Source organism: Myxine glutinosa, chromosome 1 (genome assembly GCF_964187855.1).
Source record: "Myxine glutinosa chromosome 1, kmMyxGlut1.1, whole genome shotgun sequence".
Classification (NCBI taxonomy): domain Eukaryota; kingdom Metazoa; phylum Chordata; class Myxini; order Myxiniformes; family Myxinidae; genus Myxine; species Myxine glutinosa.
In genome coordinates, this window is record NC_136261.1 from 172,580,450 (window position 1) to 172,603,839 (window position 23,390).

General features: G+C 43.6%; 1 protein-coding gene across 4 annotated transcripts in view; it reads right to left on the reverse strand.

Annotated features, from left to right (window-relative positions):
- Nucleotides 1–1,583: 1,583 nt before the first annotated feature.
- The window catches only part of LOC137411728 (KN motif and ankyrin repeat domain-containing protein 1), a 160,102-nt gene continuing 138,295 nt past the window's right edge, over nt 1,584–23,390 (reverse strand). For all 4 annotated transcript variants that reach the window (XM_078780205.1, XM_078780181.1, XM_078780188.1 and 1 more), the window contains exons 9-11: nt 15,257–15,457; nt 5,854–5,952; nt 1,584–4,996 (exon numbers count right to left, since the gene is read on the reverse strand). In XM_078780205.1, coding sequence (XP_078636331.1) covers nt 4,934–4,996; nt 5,854–5,952; nt 15,257–15,457 — 363 coding nt within the window. In that variant the 3' untranslated portion in view covers nt 1,584–4,933. The remainder of the gene's footprint in view (nt 4,997–5,853; nt 5,953–15,256; nt 15,458–23,390) is intronic.

The following is a 23,390-nucleotide window of genomic DNA, read 5'->3' on the forward strand; positions in this document are numbered from 1 at the left end:
ACCAATAAACTCCAATACATTCAGAACTCCGCTGCCCCTCTACTCACCCATTCCCAGACCTGTGACCACATCATCCCCGTCCTTTACAAGCTTCACTGGCTCCCCATCCCCCAGAGAATCCAGTACAAAATCCTCCTCTTGACCTACAAAGCCGTCCATAACCTGGCCCCATCCTACCTGGCTGACCTCCTCTCCAGACACACTCTCACCCGCAACCTCCGCTCTGCTGGTACCAACCTCCTGACCCCCCCCCCCCATCCAGACCAAATTCAGATCCTGGGGGGACAGGGCCTTCTCCATCGCTGCTCCCACCCTCTGGAACTCACTACCTCACACCATCAGAGACTCCTCCTCACTCACCACATTCAAAACATCACTCAAGACCCACTTGTTCAACACTGCATTCAACATTTAACCCACAGCATTTAACCCCTGACTATCTCTTCTCCTTCTCCTTCCTTTTGCTTTGATTATTTACCTATTGATTTTTGTCTTTTTGCACTTGTTTTTTGTACTCTGTCAAAGCGTCTTTGGGCTTCTTGAAAAGCGCTATATAAAAATTAATGTATTATTATTATTATTATTATTATTATTAATCAACAATGTATTCATCGAATACGAACTATAATATTTGGAGATTTTGTGAAGAAAAACATGATCAACGTGACCGCTATTTTGTCTATTCACTTCCTCCAAATGATGGATTGAATTATTAATGATGAATACACACGAGATCACATCAACAGAGTTTAAGATTTAACAACTTTAGCCTTCAGGTCCCTGAGTTTTGTGGCTTTTGTTGAAAATATTGCCCCATATTATTTGATATGAATTTGAAATAATATTTGCAATAATTGCAAAATTTGCAAAATTGATATTTGCAATATGTTATTTGAAAGATATTGCTCTTCCGATGTATTCGTAGAAAATGAATGCATAGATTTAAGTTTGCATTATGAACAGACCGTGGTATTACACATGGGTACCTGTCTGGAAATTGGATACAAGTGGTGGGATCTTCAAAGGTCAGAGTAAACGAAGGACATGTAGTACCATTCAGCATGGACCAAAGGGTGCCCCCTGTAAGTTAGGGAATTGTAATTTGGTCAGAGTGCAGGTGGCAGCCCTCCTACTCTTCGCGAAGGACACAGTAAGATATGTAACATTCAAAACTTGAATTGAACAGATTGGGTGCCCAGTTTAACGTCCATTCAATGGATGGCACACATATTCATGCCTCACCTTGCCTGTAAAATCCCAGGGTGACAGTTTATAGTTGGACGAGATTAGAATCTGAGCTCGACGTTAAGAGGCGGGTGTACGTACCTCTAGACTTTAGAGTCTAGACTATCCTGCCAGCACCTATGGCACTAACACCAACTGCTTACTCACCTGTACAGGAAAGAACTCATCATCTTTTCATAGGCCGGCCTAATAAATAAAATAAATCCATGATCGTCAAATCAAATACGCTTCGATCTTTGTCAAAACACTAACAACATGAAAAAGAACACCAACATCAGACATATTTGCTGTCAGTAGTGTTATTATGAATATCAATTGGCCAAAGTGATTGTGACGAGTGCAAGACAAAATAATAAATTTTATTCCTTACAAAATAAAATGAATTCCAATAAAATTATAAATATCAGAAACGATGGATACACACGTGCTACAAATTCCATTGAATTTGAATTTCCTGGTAGTTGCCAATTTCCTGTTAGACCAGAGTATCTATGTATAGGCTATGAGCCAGACCCCCCAAATTGACCGGATGGTACCATACAGATGGAGTAAGGCTCATTGTGATTTTTAGCAAGATATATGTCCCTAGATATGAAAAAAAAGTGATAGCAGTGTATAACTCTCGGCCATCTCTGTGTTATCACCCGAAATATTATTATACGCCCGCTTTGCTTCGCCAAAAAATGTGATATTTGCTAAAATTGGAATAAATATGTTTTTAAGGACCACAGAGTGCCAATAATTTGCATACTGGATGCCAACTAATATAGTAATAGAAATATAGAACATTTGTGGGGGTATTTATCAAATTTTTGATATAATGACAAAAAATATGTTAAATTTAGTGAAAAAGTGGTCGAAATCGCTTCGAGTTCAGAATTCACATTGTACATTTTTGTCAATATTTCAAAAATGAAAACTCCCAGAGTAACATTTGACCCCTCAAAATCTTCGCAAGGAACCACTGCATTGGAATATATCATTACTTTGTAATATGGTGGTTGTTTGGGGCACATATTTTGGTAAAGTTCAAAATATGTTCAACCATACCCCCTAATTTTGATATTATAGGTGCTAAAGGGTTAAACATTACTGTATTTGCATCTGTATTACCCAACTAAATTGTTATTTCCTTTTGTCATTCCAGGTAATGTGGTGGTGGTGGTGTTAGTGCTTGCCCAGTATTGCTAGTACAATCGCAATGGAAGAACAAACCAGAGATGAGGCCGAAGTGCCAACTGGAAGACATTGTATCATTCACAAGGAATCACTGAGTATTGATCCAAATGAACAACTTACCAGTCCACACAGTTTTGAATCATGGAAAACCCAAATAAATGCTGCTCAAGTAAGAGATCACTCCCCTATACTTGACATCGCTAAATCGGTGACAGACAAGGAGATTCCAGTGATCTTCTACCATAGGAAATGTAGAAGCATTTTCACGATGAAGAGAGATCTGGAAGCCCTTAAACGTAAAACAGATTCAAGCTCAACAGAGGAAGCTGTTGCTGGGTGTTCCAATGCTAAGCGACCGGCAAGACGATCCTCATCAGAATCACGCATCTATGACTACACATGCATTTTCTGCGAAAATGTCAAGAGATACAAGGGAACGTCAACTCGGGAAAAACTAGTCCAATCTGTGGAGTTGAGATCGGACCAGAAGCTTCGAGCTTGTGCAATCCGCAGATGTGACACCAAGATTTTAGCCATAACGAGTAGGGACATAGTTGCTGCTGAAGCACATTATCATGCTTCCTGCTACAGGGACTACACAAGGCCAGCACCTGGTCTCGATACAGAGCCTGCTCCTTCTCAGGAGAATGATATTTATCTCGAAAAGCAAGACGAATCATATGCAGAACTGTTTCATTATATACGAACTGATATCATTCCCAACAAGCAAATTGTCAGAGTTACAACGCTTACAGAGAAACTGCGAACGATGATGTCTGCCAGAGGCATACATAGTCTAACAGAATCCACCAAGAAACATCTCCGTCGGAAATTGGAACAGGAGTTGGGAGACTGTATTCAGATTTTTGCTGACACAAAAGGAAAACTTGTTGTTGTACCTGATTGCATAACAATGCAATATATCGTCAGTGAGTATTGCGATATGGAAAGGGAGCTGAAAACTTGGAAAGATAAATCAACAAATATCTCGAAGATCATTGATCAGTCATCATCATTTTTGAGAGCAACAATAAAGGACGAGGAAAAAACAACAACCTGGCCGTATCACCTGTCCGACGTGGAGAAGGAATCCATTCACTGCACCAGAATATCTTCGATGGTTTCTGATCGGTCTACTAACTGGTGATCCAGAACACAAACACCCTTCACGGAGAGTAACAATGCTCACGGAATCCTTCAGTCAAGATGTGGTATATGCAGTGACATGTGGTATGCAGAAGCCACCAAAACATATACTGCTTCCATACATGGTTAAAACACTCACTGGGAATACGGAGTTGATACGGACATTGAACAGATTAGGCCATGGGATATCTTACTCTCAGTTGGAAGAAAATGACACAGCCTTGTGCTTACAGAAGCTCGCAGCTAATCTAAATCAGCAGACACTCATACCAACAAGTATTCAACCATACGCATTTACCAACTTGGCATGGGACAACATTGATAGAATGGAAGAAACATCGAGTGGAAAGGGAACATCACATCGTGTGAATGGTATCGTGGTACAGGCCAGAGTTTATGGATCACATCTTCCGAAACAAGCGCTTCCTGAGATAGCCAAGAAAAAGCAAAGATCTTTGGATGTCTCTGATCACGAATTGACAACATACATTGCTGGACAGCGCGTTGGACCACAGTTGCTCACAACAGACACGAGCATAGTAACAGAGTACACAGCTACGAACAAAAACCTCATCTGGATACTTGCTCGAATGACCGACGCAGAGAAGCAGCGCATACCAAGCTGGACAGGTTTCAATATCAACACCAGAGATTCTCTGACAGTCTCAAAGGATGTTGTTGGTTATATGCCCACGATCAATGCTCCAGCTACGGAATTGACCACAGTCGCTGAAATATTGAACCAGTCAGAACTTGTGAGGAAGGCACTACAGTTAGGGGAGATTGTCGTAGTGTTGGACCAGGCCTTATACGCTAAGGCAGCCAAAATCACCTGGAAACACACTGACAAGTATTCACGAATCATTCTCCGTCTGGGCACTTTCCATACAGTCGGCAATATACCACACAGAGATGGCCGAGAGTTATACACTGCTATCACTTTTTTTTCATATCTAGGGACATATATCTTGCTAAAAATCACAATGAGCCTTACTCCATCTGTATGGTACCGACCAACCCCCTTGGCTCATAGCCTAGTAGTTATTAGCAGTGCTAATCAGAATGTATAAAACAGCATGAAAATTGTGTAGCCCATAATGTTCCACTCATTAAACAGTCACATCTGAAAATGTGCAGAAAGCAACCAAAAAACAAACGAAACAAAACTTTTACACATTTTAAAATCTGAAAAGGTTTACCTTTCTGTACATGAGCACTGCTTCCGATCTCACTCAAATACATTATACAAAGGATGCAATCAAAATTATTTTGCAATATAGTCTATTTCAAGGTATTGAGCGGGAAAATGAAATTGGCACAAAAGTTTTTTAATAATAAGACATGAACGAGACATTATTTGTACTCATTCCATTGGGCCACAGCGCGTGGGGCTTGGGAACATGTGTCGTCCTCCCCTGGGAGTTCCCTGCCAAAGAAAGACGTTGTCACTTAGATTTGAAAACTTCAGCACATTTGCACAGACAAAGTTAAAATCCTGTTATCAGAAGTTGTCAGTTGTCGCTTCTTAATTTGAGGATTAAATCTCAAGATGGCTCACAATAAGGAGACCATAACACTTCACAACAGAACACCCTCAGACTTGTAAAAACCGCCTTTAGAGGCCATTTTTTTCCCCGCAGAGCAGGGGTTGGCCTTTTTTGGGGCACCGTGGTCCCCTTTTTGAAGCAATGTTTTACGGCCGGATGCCCTTTCTGCCGCCGACCCTGTTGGTCGCCTCTTGTGACACACAGGGAATTACCAGTGAAATGGTACTCAATTTGCCGACCTCGGAAGGACGACAGGCTGAGTCAACCCCCCTGGCGTTAATTCAGTGATCGACCGGGATTCGAACCCAGGATCCTAGGATCCCAAGCAGGCACCTTAACTGCTGAGCCAACACCAGGCTTTCCCTCAGACTTGTAAAAAAAAACAAAAAAAAAACACCTTTAGAGGCCATTTTTCCCCGCAAAGCGGGGGTTGGCCTTTTTCGGGAACCGTGGTTGTTGTTGTTTTTCGGTCCCCTATTTGAAGCAATGTTTTACGGCCGGATGCCCTTCCTGACGCCAACCCTTTTTGCCGCCTTTAACGACAAACAGGGAATTACCAGTGAACTGGTACTCAATTAGCCGACCTCGGAAGGATGACAGGCTGAGTCAACCCCCCTGGCGTTAATTCAGCGATCGACCGGGATCCTCAGACTTGTAAGTTGGTGGATATTCATAAAGTAATTTTAGCCTATGTTTTATGTGCGGTTTTCCTGGTGACATCTCAAACAATACTTACAGGGGAAGGTGTGCGAGAGTAATTTACGTGCGCGTAGAGAAGTAATGCAATGTCTTTGTGTCCGGCTTCCAGTGCAATGGATAGAGCTGTGCTTCCATCCTGCATCAACAATGGAGAACAAACAATCAATTATAACTCATGACTTGTTCACTTTTAAATTGTTTACACGAGTTGCATGTTTCTTGGGTATAGCGAAAGTGAAACGCTGCACATAATGTGATTATGCAGCTTAGACAAGCAATGACTATGCAAAAAAAAAAAAGTTATTCATGGAATTTCATTTTGTGACTGCAAATAAATTTAAATGTGCATGATGGATGAAATTAACAGGAAGTAAAAGAGAGCAGAGAGATCTTTAAGATAATGAAGGATGTAGGCTCTCTTTTGCTCCGATGAAGAGTTAATGACATAAACCTCAGCTTCTCCTTGCTTTCCATGATGTTGAGCAGACCTCCATTAACATCCTGTTGATTATATCCATTGTTCTACCTATCTGCCAACGCAGATCGACTCGACACCAGCCGACACCAGCAAGATGAGTTCTTTATTCCAAATGTGCACGAGTTTATTTTGGAAGCAAACATTTAAATACTTGGACCAATGAACATGCACTATTGAAATGTCAAAAATATAATTTCTGACTCTTCAATGTGTAGCATTCTAATACAGTAGTTTACAATAGTATTTAACTATTTGAAATGGAATCAGGGCCTACATTTGACCCATTACAAGCAAACATTTGACCCATGACAAGCAAACATTTGACCCATTACAAGCAAACATTTGACCCATTACAAGCAAACATTTGACCCATTACAAGCAAACATTTGACCCATTACAAGCAAACATTTGACCCATTACAAGCAAACATTTGACCCATTACAAGCAAACATTTGACCCATTACAAGCAAACATTTGACCCATTACAAGCAAACATTTGACCCATTACAAGCAAACATTTGACCCATGACAAGCAAACATTTGACCCATTACAAGCAAACATTTGACCCATTACAAGCAAACATTTGACCCATTACAAGCAAACATTTGACCCATTACAAGCAAACATTTGACCCATTACAAGCAAACATTTGACCCATTACAAGCAAACATTTGACCCATTACAAGCAAACATTTGACCCATTACAAGCAAACATTTGACATGTAATATAAAAAATGGGCTCGGTCAGGGTATCACAATAATAGACCTCATTATCAAGATTATTGCATTAATATCATGATAACATAAATAATGTAATTAGCGGGAACCATGTGGCATACAATAACAATCCACATAAGGACACACTGAATCGCCATAGAGTCAAGTGTGTTCGTACTCTTTATTTCATAATTCTTTATTTCACATTTCAGAATTCTGTTGCAATTTGTTGAAAGTCGAACCTCATTTTGCCTGGACGAAATTGCTTGCTCCGTTTGCGTGTGAATGCACGAGCCATCAGTTGTTAGCCAAAGCTTTGAAGCCATGTCAAATGACACACTAACAGCTCTGAACCCATGGGTACACACACAGTGCATTCAGAAAGTATTCAGACCCCTTCACTTTTTTTCACATTTTGTTATGTTGCAGCCTTATGCTGAAATCGTTTAAATTCCTTTTTTCCCTCATCAATCTAAACTCAATACCCCGTAATGACAAAGAGAAAACAGGATTTTAGAAAGTTTTGCAAATTTATTAAAAAGAAAAAACTGAAATATCACATTTACATAATAGTCTGGAGGCACTTCCAGGAAATGTGACAGTAGGGGTACACTCATGTTACAAGCTGGCAACAATGTTTTTCTGAAAGCCCAGACCTCTAGGAACCCAAAAAGTCTTGTTGCCAGCTTGGGAAATGGTTTGGACCAGATTTGTGGCCATTTTTCAAAATGGCCGCCTACATTTTTGGTGTTTTCTAATATTTGAGCTCTAGAACTTATATCTGGCTGTCTTAAAGGTCTCTAGGGTTATGACCTTATAACATATAGTCATACAACAATCCTCACCCAAATTGGGGTGCATGGCATATCTATAAGTGGTTTTATTGAAGCAAAAAGGCAAAAATATGCCTGAAAAACGCCTTCATTTTGATTTTTCCAAATCACTAAATTGCATACTGTGAAGTTGTTCTTTGGTCAATTTCTTTCAAAATAGTTTTAAAATTTGCCCAGATCCCTCCTCTTCATTAGCAAATCTTCAGGAATATACCCAAGTTCTCAGAAAATATGTTTTATGCATGATCAGCTACCCCTACCCCCTAAATCACAAAACGTGCCAATTTTCAATATTTCCAGATTCCAACCAATATCATTGTTGTATGACTTTTTCTCATCATGATAGGTCCAAATTAACTTACTCTATGTGATTAGGTGTTAATAAAAATTGAATTTCACACTTTAGTGAAAATCCAAGATGGCTGCCAAATGGCCAATAAAATATAATATTTCACATTATGACGTTAAGTTAAGGTAATGCAGTCTACCATTTGATACCAACACATTTTTGAGACATAATATATTGCAATAATGATGCTTTCCTTTGTATCCTTCCTCAGGTCCTGCCCGAATCATCATTTTAACATAATTGTTGTGTTAACAATGTACTATAACATATTGCTTGTTGCATGTGCTGTAAATAGCTTTCAGTGTTGTGGTAGACATAGTCTTTGTCTCTTTCCAGATATGAATGAAGATGGAACCTGTAGCTGTGATAGGCGGGAGACGGAAGAGAGAATCAGTTGCACTGGACATCGACTGGAGCACATGCTTCATTTGCCAAGGCAACAGAAAAAATGAAAAGACAACCAAGCCCACAGATGTTGGTCTCGAACGCTTTAAAGACTGTGTGATTACGAGACAGAAATACCATGACCATGAGTACATCTCAACACTTGACAGAATACAGAGTATTGACCTTGATGATGAAAAAGAACACATCGTATGGCACAGGGGCTGTTATTCAAAGTTTACACATGCCAACCATATTGAGAGACTGAAAAATCGGCATGAAAAGGAAGCAAAGGACTCGTGTGACCAACCATCTACATGCATTCGCCCCTCTTCTAGAGCATCAGTTGCTTCAGTGTCCTGGGACAAATGTATTTTCTGTCAGGAGGATAAGGCAGGAAAGCAATTGAGGAATGTAGCCACTTTAGAGACCTCAGACAGAATACTAAATGATGCTCAAAAGAACAAGATTATGAGATGCCGGTTGGCAGGAATAAGTGACCTAATAGCTGCTGAAGGGAAGTACCACCTTCCTTGTTATGTAACCTTCAGGAGGAAGTCTGAGTCAACTGTGGTAGAAGAAGGCCCAGAATATCCACCAGATGTTTGTTTCAACAAAATGATCGAGGAGGTGGATGCTGGGCTGTCTGGAGGAGACATCTATACCATGAAAACCATCTGGCACCAATACTGTTACATGATGAGAAGAGACTTCAGTGTCTGTGTGGAGCAATGTGACCGACAGAGTTACAAAGCATTCAAGAACAAAGTCAAAAGGGTATTAGGAGATAGGGCAGATTTTGTACAGTCCATGAATCAACAGGATTCACTTCTAGTCTTCCCACTAATTCAAACAGGTATTGTTGTTCAGAACTTAGCAGAGATGGCAGATGAGCTAGAACAAAGTGAGATACAAGATTCTGATGAAACCTCCCAGCACATTCCATCTTTCTCAGCCGAAACAAAGGACAAGGAACTCTTGAGTTGGCTTTACAGAGTGGCAGTCAAAATGAGAAATGACATCAAGACAATGCCAGGACACTCAGATATTGGAGACATCAATACTGAAAGTGCACAGAAGGTGGTTCCTGAAAGCCTTTACATTTTCCTACGCCTGCTGTGTGATTGTGACAGCATATTTGAAGATTCTGAAGGGACCTCCGAAGGTGATGATGATGGAGAAAGCAAAAGGATTTTGAGCATAGCACAGGACATAGTATGTTTGGCATCTGGTGGCAGAAAGCAGACACCAAAGCAACTAGGGCTAGCTCTCACTGTTCACCAAGCAACAAGGTCCAAGGACTTGGTGCAACTAATGCATGCTGCAGGACATGGTGTTAGTTATGAAACTGTAAGAAGAGCTGACACTGCCCTTGCAAACTCTGTCTTGGCCAGATATGTTGAGCAAAACAACACAATAATACCCCTGAATTTTGCACAAGCTACCTACCAAGGATACATCAGATATGCTAATGATAACATTGACATCATAGAGGAGACCCTTGACGGTCAAGGCTCCTTTCATGCCTCACAGTCTGCTGCCTTTCGAAGAAGCATACCTGGCGAAAAGACCATTGCACCTGATGTCAAGTCAAGCAGTAGCAGATCTGTAACTGTGCCAGAGCATTTCAATGAGATTCAACCTTCAGGCATGGGCACCCAGAAACCCGAAGCAACATTTCCAGTAGCTGTGAAAGCTGATTGGTATATGGAATCGGATGCCCAGGTTATCTCTGAGGCTATGGCCATAGATGTGTCATGGCTCCTTGCACGTCAGTCTCACACCGAGGACCAGCATGTTCCAGGCTGGACAGCATTTAACCAGCGTGTGTCTGATGTGAATCCAGCAAAGACTACAGTAGGGCCTATGCCGATAATCAATGAGCCTGCACATGAGTTTGACACCATCTGGACAGTGATTCAAAACTGCCAAAGGATGACTGCTGCACTAGGGCAAACGTATACAGTACTTACCTTTGATGAGCAACTGTACTGTAAAGCCAAGATGTTGCAGTGGGCCAAACCAGACAAATGCAAAAACCTAGTGGTGATGCTTGGTGGTTTCCATATTCAAATGAATTTCACCAAGGTTATTGGACAGTACATGGCAGATTCCGGCTTGAAGGACATTCTGGTAGAAAGTGGTGTGTATGGCGAGAACACTGCACAGAACATCCTCAACGGGAAACAATGGAACCGCACAATCCGTGCCCACAAGCTTGTGTTTGAGGCATTATGGCGAATTCTGTGGCAGAAGATCCTACATTGGCTGAATGAAAATGAAGTACAGATTGATGCAGAAATCAATCAGGTATCAGAGGACCTTTCGAGAGCTTTCCAGCAGGCAGACGATGAGGCCATCTACAGTGCTCTGAGGCGTCTGGTGCCCAAGGCCTACCAGGTCAGTGCCCTAATAGAAGACATGGACAGGGAACACGAGGCAAATGCCACATTTGTATATTGGCGGCAATACATGCATCTTGTGAGCATCCTCCTGAGGTTCACCCGTGCCATCAGAGATGCCAAGTGGGAATTGTTCCTGACCACTTTTCGCGAGATGCTCCACTGGTTCGGAGCCTTCGACCGGCCAAACTACCTGCGATGGGGCAGTGTGTTCCTGGCAGATATGAATCAGCTGGGGCACACTGCGCCTGAGGTGTTGGCAGGTTTCAATGAAGGGGACTTCGGAGTGAAGGAAAGCACACAAAAGCAAATGTGCAGACTTATGCAGGAACCCCCTCAATGACTCTGATAGTGATTAGACGACATGCATGGAAACTTGAGTATATTCCATAATGTCATATTGTTACTATGCTGGCTGTATTTGACGTAATGTAACTAGTCTTGCTTCAGCTCTGTTCCACCAATGTATTACTAGTCTATGATATGACTGTATCCCACATTCTGTCACTTATGTATGAATAGCCAGATTAGCTTGTTGGGTATGACTTTGTTAATTCAGTGCCAAATATTTGTTTAGTTTAAAGGTGCAAGCATTGCATTGACGTTTGTATTGTTTGGATCAGTGTAACATAATAATGTTTGCATTATGTATACAAGTTATGTATGTTTATTTTTGTTTAACATTAAATAATATAGCTTATATTTTACAATCTTCTATGTCTTCATTTATGTAAGTGCCTTGTTTGTCAGCTATGTTGGAACTAATATACTCCGCAAACAAGGCACTTCCAAATCCACACTACTTTCCTGAAATTCAAATGTTATAAAACATAAATTTTACATAAAGTCCCCCTCTAAAATAATACATCTTCAACTCATCAAGACTCTTTCACATACATGTGACCTATAGAATAGTAGTGCCTCATATATTTAGTATAAATGGAACATTTTAGAAGTGCCTCTGAATGAAATTGCAGTCTTATGGTCTCGCGCCACCAAATATTCTATGGCCATTTGGCAGCCATCTTGGATTTTCACTAAAGTGTGAAATTCAATTTTTATTAACACCTAATCACATAGAGTAAGTTAATTTGGACCTATCATGATGAGAAAAAGTCATACAACAATGATATTGGTTGGAATCTGGAAATATTGAAAATTGGCACGTTTTGTGATTTAGGGGGTAGGGGTAGCTGATCATGCATAAAACATATTTTCTGAGAACTTGGGTATATTCCTGAAGATTTGCTAATGAAGAGGAGGGATCTGGGCAAATTTTAAAACTATTTTGAAAGAAATTGACCAAAGAACAACTTCACAGTATGCAATTTAGTGATTTGGAAAAATCAAAATGAAGGCGTTTTTCAGGCATATTTTTGCCTTTTTGCTTCAATAAAACCACTTATAGATATGCCATGCACCCCAATTTGGGTGAGGATTGTTGTATGACTATATGTTATAAGGTCATAACCCTAGAGACCTTTAAGACAGCCAGATATAAGTTCTAGAGCTCAAATATTAGAAAACACCAAAAATGTAGGCGGCCATTTTGAAAAATGGCCACAAATCTGGTCCAAACCATTTCCCAAGCTGGCAACAAGACTTTTTGGGTTCCTAGAGGTCTGGGCTTTCAGAAAAACATTGTTGCCAGCTTGTAACATGAGTGTACCCCTACCACCTTTTCTAGGCCACTTTTGGGGATATGCCTCCAGAGCATAAGTATTCATACCCTTTGCTATGACACTTGAAATTTAGCTCAGGTGCCTCCCATTTCTCTTGATCATCTTTGAGATGTTTCTACACCTTGATTGGAGTCCACCTGTGGTAAATTCAATTGATTGGACATGATTTGGAAAGGCACACACCTGTCTATATAAGGTCTCACAGGTGACAATGCATATCAGAGCAAAAACCAAGCTATGAGGTCGAAGGAACTGCCTGCAGAGCTCAGAGACAGGATTGTGTCGAGGCACAGATCTGGGGAAGCCTACAAAAAAATCTCTGCGGCATTGAAGGTTACCAAGAGCACAGTGGCCTCCATAATTCTAAAATGGAAGAAGTTTGGAACAACCAGGACTCTTCCTAGAGCTGGCCGCCCGGGCAAACTGACCAATCGGGGGAGAAAGGCCTTGGTAATAGAGGTGACCAAGAACCCGATGGTCACTCTGGCTGAGCTCCAGAGATCCTGTGTGGAGATGGGAGAAACTTCCAGAAGGACAACCATCACTGTAACACTCCACCGATCTGGGCTTTATGGCAGAGTGGCCAGACGGAAGCCTCTCCTCAGTGAAAGACACATGAAAGCCCACTTGGAGTTTGCAAAAATCACCAAAAGGACTCTCAGACTGTGAGAAACAAGATTCTGTGGTCTGATGAAACCAAGATTGAACTGTTTGGCTTCCGCCTGGCCATATATAATGTATTTGGTTTGGATATATATATATATATATATATATATATATATATATATATATATATATATATATACACACACACACACACACACACACACACACACACACACACACACACACACACACACACACACACACACACACACACAAAAATATTGGCACCATTGCACTTTTTCGAAAGAATGCACCATTTCTTCCAGAAAATTGTTGGAATTAAAAAATATTTTGGGATCCACATTTGTATTTCTTTGGTTTGCAGTGGAACAAAACAAAAAAGCTGAACTAATCACTAGATCTTAGCTTATTTCACAAAGAAATCCTAAAATGGACCGGACAATATTATTGGCACCTTTTGGAAGTTGTTAGAAATCAGTAGATTTCAAGCAGGTGATTCTCCTTTAATTTGGCATTGAACTCACCTGTGGTGAGTTGCAGGTGCCTGCAATCTAAAAATAACACATTCAACCAGTTTGAATAGAGAAAAGGAGTCATTGTGCTGTTTTGGGTCACAGTGTGCACCACAATGAGCATGGAGAAAAAAAAGAAAACCAGAGCAATTTCTGAGGAGGTCAGACAAGATTGTAGCCAAGCAAGGACAATCTTAAGACTACAAGTACATCTTCAGAGACCTTGATCTTCCTGTGTCCACCATATGCAATGTTATCAGGAAGTTTAAGGCCCATGGCACTGTAGGCAACATCCCTGGACATGGCCACAAGAGAAAACTTGATGGAATATTGCAGCGAAGGATTGTTTGAATGGTGGAGAAAGCACCTCAATCAAATGCCAAACAGCTTCAAGCTGATCTTCAGACACAAGGTACGACAGTTTCAACTCAAACCATCCGTCACCAACTCGATGAAAGGGGGTTTTATTGTAGGAGACCAAGGAGGACCCCACTGCTGAGTGAGAGACATCAGAAAGCCTGACTGGAGTTTTCCAAAACGCACCTGAACAACACAAAATCATTCTGGAAGAATGTTCTGTGGACAAACGAGACCAAATTAGAGCTTTTTGGTAAAGCACATCATCTCTATGTTTACAGAAAACAAAATGAAGCCTTCAAAGAAAATAACACCTTCCCTAAAGTCAAACATGGAGGAGGTTCAGTGATGTTTTGGGGTTGCTGTGCTGCCTCTGGCACTGGGTGCCTTGAATGTGTGCATGGCATCATCAAATCAGGAGATTACCAAAGCAATTTGGAGCGCAATGTTCAACCTAGTGTCAGAAAGCTGGTCTCCCTCGAAGGTCTTGGGTCTTGCAGCAGGACAATGACCCCAAACACACTTCAAAAAGCACCCAGGAATGGTTCAAGACAAAACGCTTGACTGTTCTGGAGTGGCCAGCAATGAGTCCAGATCTAAATCCCATTGAACACCTGTGGGGAGATCTGAAAACAACAGTTGGGAGATGGCACCCTTCAAATCTGGGAGAACTGGAGCTGTTTACACAAGAAGAGTGGGCCAAACTGCCAGTAGAGAGGTGCAGGAAGCTCATTCATGGCTATAGGAAGCGCTTGACTGCAGTTATTTTGTCCAAAGTCTGTGCTACCAAATATTAAGTCTCAGGTGTCAATAATTTTGTCAATGCAATTTCTTTTTATTTTCTGATTTAAAAGGATATGTTAAGTTCTGAATCAAAAACAAAGGTTCTGTAATATTAACAGTGAAATAAAGAATTGTGGAGACCAAATACTTTTGTCAATTTAAACTTTTTTGGGGGGAAAATTGTGAGTTATTTGAAAAAAGTGCAAGGGTGCCAATATTTTTGGCCACGTCTGAAACTACAACACACCATTTTGATTAAACTTGTTGTAAGACAGATTGAAGCATTTTAAGTGAAGCAAGAGCAATGATCCTTACGTTGTCAGCCAGTGTGGCATCACAGCTTGGGTGAGCAAGTAGCAAACGTACAACTTCAGCATGTCCGTGCTCACTGGCACACATGAGAGCCGTTGATCCATCGTCATCATGTACGTTTGGGTCAGCAGCACAAGACAGAAGGGCACGTACTGTGTCAGCACATCCATGGCTCACTGCGAGCATCAGTGCTGTCTGACCTGCCTGCACATCAAATGAAGCATGTCCGAGACATTTTCAATTCCTCAACCAAAAACCAAAAGCCATTTGTTTAACTAGTGCATGATGAACACATAACACTCTTATAACAGTGCAGTTAATGAACCATTTAGCTTTGAGCAGAAGGTACACTGCAAAATAGCAGCATTCGACATCCTTGGGCAGCACACAATGGATGTGAATGTCCGTCCTGTGTATGTATGCATGCATGCATGTATGTATGTATGTATGTATGTACTATGTATGTATGTATGTATGTATGTATGCCCTTTCCGCTGGCATTTTGCAGATTTCCTTTAAAATTCGCTTTCTCTGCAACTGTTGGTCTGATTGACACAAAATTCTCAACATTGGAGCAACTCCTGTAGATTTTTTTTTATTGACAATTATGATGTCATACATCACATGGTATGGGCACCATCTTGTATAAAAAACGAAAAACGTTACACTTATATATCTGCGAAACTGCTCCATACAGAAAAACTTGAAAGTTTGCTCATGGTAAAGTACTCGCCATAAGGAATAACATATGTTAATGATGATGTCATAGGCCTTGTTAATCGTGATGTCATAGGTGCCCTAATTATGACGCCATAAATCGACAAATAGAACACTTGATCCGATCAGTATGAAATTTCTTGAGCGTGATCTAGGGATAAATTGGTCAAGAAAAAACAATTGATGACAATCACTCAAGTGGTTTGGCAGCTATATGTTTTACAGCTTATCCGTAGGGAAATGTCTGGAGCAGCGTTTGTCTACCTGTCCGGTGTATGTATGTACTATGTATGTATGTATCTATGTATCTATGTATGTATGTATGTATGTATGTCTGTCCCTCAAAAACGTCCACCAATCAGAGCTGAGGATCTGGTCACATGACAGGGGGACAACAGATCCTCTACTCAGCAGATCCAAGCCCGGCTACGCCATTGTTAGACTATCAGTCATCGTCCAACAGTGTGGTGCAGAGGTAGCACACTTACCTTTGAATTGTCTAGTCTTGTTTGATTGTCGACTCGACTATAAACTGTTGGATTTGAATAGAAGGTGGGGGTAGACTGAAAATAGCAGCATTTGAGATCCTTAGGCATCACACAATGGATGCGAATGTTTTGTCTTTCTTCAACCTTCCGGTTCGAGGATCGATGCACGTGGACAACTGATCGGTGTTCTCTCCTACCAGTTCTTCGAAGCTAAATTCCCCCAATCATTTACATTGTATTTTACTGTTTCGTTTTTAGGTCATCTCATCTCATCTTGATCTCGAAGAGATAACCTTAGAAAATGGGTCGTGATGTCTAGATTATCTAGATTATTATTTCGGGTGACACCGTCACAATTTCGGTCTTCGAGGCCGGCCGATAGGCACAGTGTGACCGGAAGGGACGAGGTTCTCCTGACCACGTGGCCCTTGACTTGGTTTGACCGCACAATGTGGGCGCTTTCAGGATGAACTTTAGCCGGGGAGCGTTTGGGCGCCCTGGTCTGATACTGCCGCCCACGCGCAGAACAACTTGTGAGTGCACGTGGGTCCCGGCGGTCCCACTGGCCTAGCGCTACCATGTTTAGACAGCGAACTCCGTCCCCGGGCACCACGTCTGACTCTCTTATTCAGGGAGCATGGCGACGTGGGCACGGTAGGACACCCGCGGAGCCCCGGCGGACCAGGGACCTCTCGAGCCTACGCGTTAGCGTGCTACGGTGGAATCAACGGCTTCGGCCACGGCCGAGCCGATACTCGGCCCGGTCGCCCGGAAATGAACTGGTTCGACGCCCGCGCTAGAGAGGTCGCGGGCGACTGAGATGTATTAACAAATTAGTTAATTAATTTGAGACGTCCGATTTCTAGTGTTTGGAAATTTGGAAGAGCTTGACCCTAGCCTTTCCCTTGCGAGGGCAAGGAGGAACTTAACACTTGACACTTAAGCTTAGTTTGAAGTACACCCTGCCAGCGCTCCCGGTGGGACGGCAGGGCAACCAGAAGGGACGAGGTTCTCCTGACCACGTGGCCCTCGATCTGGGAAGCGAGAGGCGTTCCATTAGTGGACGCGCCCCTCACGCCCGACTTTTGGGCGGCCCCGGCAGGCCGTTTGTTTTGACGTTCCGTGACAGGCCCCGCACCCCCACCTCCGGGCCGACCGGGCGACCGGAATGAATCCCGGTGTCCCGATCCGAACCTTCAGAGCGGGCCGGCTGGGGAGTGCCAAGCACCCCGTACCTGCACTTTCCGTCCCTGCGGTCCCAAATACCGGAACCACCCGAATACCACTTTATTTGACAAAATGAGGTGCGGCCTACAGCCTTAGAAAACCAACCCTATATAAGTCAATACCTCCAACGACACAGGCGAGCATTCGTGCCGCGTGACGTGGTGACGTCATCGCGCTTTCACCTTAAAAGATTTATTTGATATAAGTTAATATTTTGATATAAGCCTTAGAAAAGCAACCCTATAGAAGTCAAATGGTCCAATAAAGGGTGATGGGAGGGTGATGGGAGGGTGATGGCAGGGTGATGGGAGGGTGATGGGAGGGTGATGGCAGGGTGATGGGAGAGTGATGGGAGGGTGATGGCAGGGTGATGGGAGGGTGGTGGGAGGGTGATGGGAGGGTGATGGCAGGGTGATGGCAGGGTGATGGGAGGGTGATGGCAGGGTGATGGCAGGGTGATGGCAGGGTGATGGCAGGGTGATGGGGGAGGGTGATGGGGGAGGGTGATGGGGGAGGGTGATGGGGCAGGGTGATGGGGCATGATGGGAGGGTGATGGGAGGGTGATGGGGGAGGGTGATGGGAGGGTGATGGGAGGGTGATGGGAGGGTGATGGGGGAGGGTGATGGGAGGGTGCAATAATCCGGTGCAATAATCGAAAACCGATTCAAAATGGCCCCTCGCTACGATTTTCCACGATCACGTTTTATTTTCACCACTTCAAATCGACCGAATTTCACCAAATAAGATGCCACACTCGCTGCACTGATGTCATTTTTACGGCAAAAGTGAAAACAGATTTTAATTTGGAAATAAAACGAAAGCGTGCACAATGGAATCATTCGTGCCGCGTGACGCGGTGACGTCATCGCGTTTCCACCTTAAAAGACTTATTTGATATAAGTTAATATTTTGATATAAGCCTTAGAAAACCAACCCTATAGAAGTCAATACCTCCGACGACACAGGCGCGCATTCGTGCCGCGTGACGTGGTGACCTCATCGCGCTTTCATCTTAAAAGACATTTGATATAAGTTAATATTTTGATATAAGCCTTAGAAAACCAACCCTATAGAAGTCAATACCTCCAACGACACAGGTGCACATTCGTGCCGCGTGACGTGGTGACGTCATCGTGCTTTCATCTTAAAAGACATTTGATATAAGTTAATATTTTGATATAAGCCTTAGAAAACCAACCCTATAGAAGTCAGTACCTCCAACGACACAGGCGTGCATTCGTGCCGCGTGACGTGGTGACGTCATCACACTTTCACCTCAAAAGACGCATTTGATATAAGTTAATATTTTGATATAAGCCTTAGAAAACCAACCCTATATAAGTCAATACCTCCAACGATACCGATTATTTTGATTATTTTTGATTTTTGTATTTGTACATTTTTTTATTTGTTTTTTATTTATTTTTAAATTTGTACAAACGTATTTTTGATTCGAAGGTCTCAAGAAACTCATTTTGCAATAAATGTTCGTTTCCCATTAATCGTACACTTTCTAAAATCCAATCTCACCCCTCCCCTCCAAATCTTCCCCATCACCCCTTCCCTCCAAAACTTCCCCATCACCCCTTCCCTCAAAAACTTCCCCATCACCCCTCCCCTTCAAAACTTGCCCATCACCCCTCCCCTCCAAATCCACCCCTTGCCCCTCCTCTCCAAATCTTCCCCATCACCCATCTCTTTCAAATATTCCCCCTTGCTCCTCCCCTCCAAATCTTCCCCATCACCCATCCCTTTCAAATCTTCCCCCTTGCCCCTCCCCTCCAAATCTTCCCCATCACCCATCCCTTTCAGATCTCCCCCCTTGCCCCTTCCCTCCTAAACTCCCCCCACACCCCTCCCCTCCGAGACCCTCCCTCACTCCTCCCCTCCTAGACTCCCCTCTCACCTCTCCTCCTCAAAGCATCCTCCACACTTCTTCCCCCTTCCAACTTTCACCTTCATCTCCCTCAACCTTCTGCCTCACTCTTCCCCCTCCTCAAATAACACCTCACTGCGCCTCACCCAATCACCATCAAACCTTTTGTCCGCCCCATTCTTCCCTTTCTCCAAGCTATTCTGAAATCTCTGACACACCTTCAACAGCTCTCCCTACCTCTTCCTCCTCTTCCACATCTTACCCCACCGCTCCCCCCCCCCCCTGTTCTGTATCCGATGCTCCCCCTTCCTCTTCTTTAACAGTATGGACCTCAAACATCCGGGGCCTTCGCTCAAACTTGACTGATCTCTCCATACAGGTTGCTTCTGATAAACCAGACGTGATCTGCTTAACAGAAACTTTCCTCCTTCATGATGTCTCTGATTCCTTGGTATCTCTCCCAGGTTACTCCGTCCTCCGGTATGATAGACCTGAGCCTCGTCCTGGAGGGGGAGTTGCTATCTTTATAAAAAACTCTCTGCCTCACTCGCCCTGCACTGCCCTCTCTCCACCTCACCCCCAGGAATACCTTTGGCTATGGCTTCCCCTTCGCTCCCACCTTTTGTTCATATGTGTGTTGTACCGTCCACCAAACAGTGATGACTCCATCTACATCTCGATGTCTGATAATATGGACCAACTTCTATCTACCCATCCCAACTCTCTCTTCCTCATATGTGGTGATTTCAATCGTCACCATGCCAGTTGGCTGGGTGTGGGTTCCTCTCTCACCAGCCATGGCTCTTCAGCAAAGGATTTCTGTGACTCACTGGGACTGACACAATCTGTCAATTTCCCGACCCGGATCTCAGTCAACGGAGCATCTCCTCTTCTGGACTTGGTTATGACAAACTTCCCTGAAAATGTCTGCTGCTCTTCTTCTGCTCCAATCGGCTCATCTGATCATGTGCTTGTTAAAGTGGACATCTCTCTGACCATTCTCAGAGAGCCTCCTCAGCGTCGACGAGTCTGGCATTTCACTCAGGCCAACTGGCACGGTCTTCAAGCAGCCATCAATCATCTGGACTGGTCTCCCATCTCTACCGCCTCTGACATCAACTCATCCTGGGAATTTTTCCAAAGTAAATTGCTCTCTCTCATGCACAGATTTATCCAATCTCGTCTTCAGTTGTCATACCCTACCTCCCGTACATGGTACACGGAATCTTGTGGTGAGGCTATTGCCCAGAAACAACTTGCTTTCGTCTCCTGGAAAGCAAATCCAACGGAGGGAAATCTCATTTCCTTTCACAAAGCCCGAAACAAGTGTGTGTCCACCCTCAGGAGAGCCAGGAAACAATATCTCTCCGTTCTCAGGACAGAACTCTCTTATCTGTCTCCCTCTTCCAAATGCTGGTTGCGTCTGGTCAAAACTGTTTCTGGTGTTTGTTCCCCCTCCATCCCCTCCCTCACCTCAAACGGCCACACAGCTGATTCCGCACGTGAAAAAGCTGAATGCCTCAACTCTGTGTTTGCCTCTAAATCTTGTGTCCCAAACCCATCCCTCTCTGTACCCACCGTACCCAGTCGTACCCAGCTGCTCCTGGACTCTGTGTCCTTTCCTCCTGACAAGGTGGAAAAGTTTCTGTCAACCCTCGACTCTGATTCTGCAACTGGACCTGACAGCATCAGCCCACGGGTCCTAAAATCCTGTTCTTCCGCTCTTTCACTCCCTCTCTCTGTTCTCTTCACCCTCTCTTTTGCTCAAGGTCATCTGCCATCTGCTTGGAAATCTGCCAACATCACCGCTTTGCACAAAAAAGGTGCAAAAACAGATCCCAGCAACTACAGACCAATCAGCCTTCTCCCAATTATCAGCAAAGTCATGGAATCCATCATTGCTTCAGATATGAAATCTTTCCTCTTCTCCAATGGCTTGATCTCTGATCATCAATTTGGTTTCAGACCTGGTCACTCTACTCTGGACATGCTGCTTCTGCTTTCTCAACAATGGATGGAGGTCCTCAATGCCAAACAGGAAATTAGAGCTGTCTCCCTTGACATATCACGTGCCTTCGATACGGTCTGGCACCCCGCTCTGCTCACCAAACTCTCCTCTTTTGGTATCCATGGAAATCTCCACGCATGGCTGGCGGACTTCCTCTCTTGTCATAGTCAACGTGTGGCCCTGAATGGGTTTCTCTCATCTCCTCTTCCTGCTCAGGCTGGAGTTCCCCAAGGCAGTGTTCTGGGCCCTGTGCTTTTTCTGGTCTTCATCAATGATCTCTCTGACTCTCTTGAAAATCCTCTCTTTCTCTTTGCTGATGACTCTACTCTCTGTCGCTCCATACTTCATCCCTCAGATTGGCAGTCTGCAGCCTCCTCACTCTCTGCAGACCTGGACAAAATCACAGACTGGGCATACAAGTGGAACATGTCTTTCAATCCTGACAAATCTCACACTCTTACGATGTCTCTCCGAAAAGACCGACTGGACAACCCTCCCATCCACTTTCTGAATAATCCTCTCCAAGAAGTTCTATCACTCAAGCTTTTGGGTCTCACCATCTGCCATGTTCTTTCCTGGGAAAACCACATTTCAAATCTGGCCTCCAAAGCCAGTCGCCGACTGGGCATCCTCCGTCGTGCGAAGTCCTTCCTTGGCACATCTGAGCTCCTCACCACATACACGGCTTTCATCCGCAGCTCAATGGAATACTGCTCTCCCCTCTGGGCTGGTGCACCTGCCTCACACCTAGCTCGTCTTCACGCTGTTGAAACCAAAGCATTCAGAATCATTGGAATCTCCCGCGATGAAGCTAACTCCAAGGGCCTCTCACTCACTCACCGCAGGCAGGTTGGTGGTCTTTCCGGCTTCTACCGACTCCTCTCTGGCCTTGCCCCCCCAGCTCTCTCTGGGCTCTGTCCCCTAAATATTCCTACAGGTCGCACAAGATCTGCCTGCAACCCTCTTATGGTTAAACTGCCAAAATCAAGACTTTCTGCTCACCTTCACTCCTTCATTCCTCTTTTCTCCCGCCTCTGGAACAAACTCCCTCACTCTCTTCAATCCCACTCCACCCTCCAGGTCTTTAAAACAGCTGTTCACCACCATCTCTTATCTTCCCCCATCCAAAACATTGATCTTTTCTATCCCCGCTAATTTCACCCCATCTCTGGTCACTTGTCTGGTCCACTTTTTTGAAATACCAACTTCTGTCCTGGAAGTCCTTGGTGTCCTTGTGTTTGATACTTCTGCCACCCCCCTCCCCCCAAGCCCTCTCCCTCCCACACATCTCCCTGCTCTTAAATGTTATGTGCCCTCAAGTGTTTGTGTGCTTCCCCTTATCTTGTCTTCCGCTCCCTCTTTTTATATATTTTGTTTGTCTGGTTGATTTGTTTGTGAAGTAAATGTCAGCTCTTTCACGAGCCTTGATTCAGTATACAAAAAAAGAAAAAAAAAGAAAAAAAGATGTCCGTCCGTCCGCAAACTTCGTGCTATTTTTGCAACTCCTCCCTTATCACCTGAATGATTGTTCTGAAACTTGACATATGAATATAAGAAAGTAGCCCACACAATCACTCAGGCTTCGACTTTTCCATTTCGGATCACGGGGGCTCACAGGGGGAGTTACACCCTGAAACTTTTAGATCCCTACTCGTCCCTTACTACTTCCCCTTCCTGCTTCGCCCCTGCCCTTCCAGGCTTTGCCCCCTCTCCACACATCCCCAGCTTCCCCTTTCCCTCTCCTTGCTCCTTTCCACATCCCTAAATCTTATCAGTAGGTCCTACATTCCCCCACCTGGCCCTAACTGTGTGGACCTCAA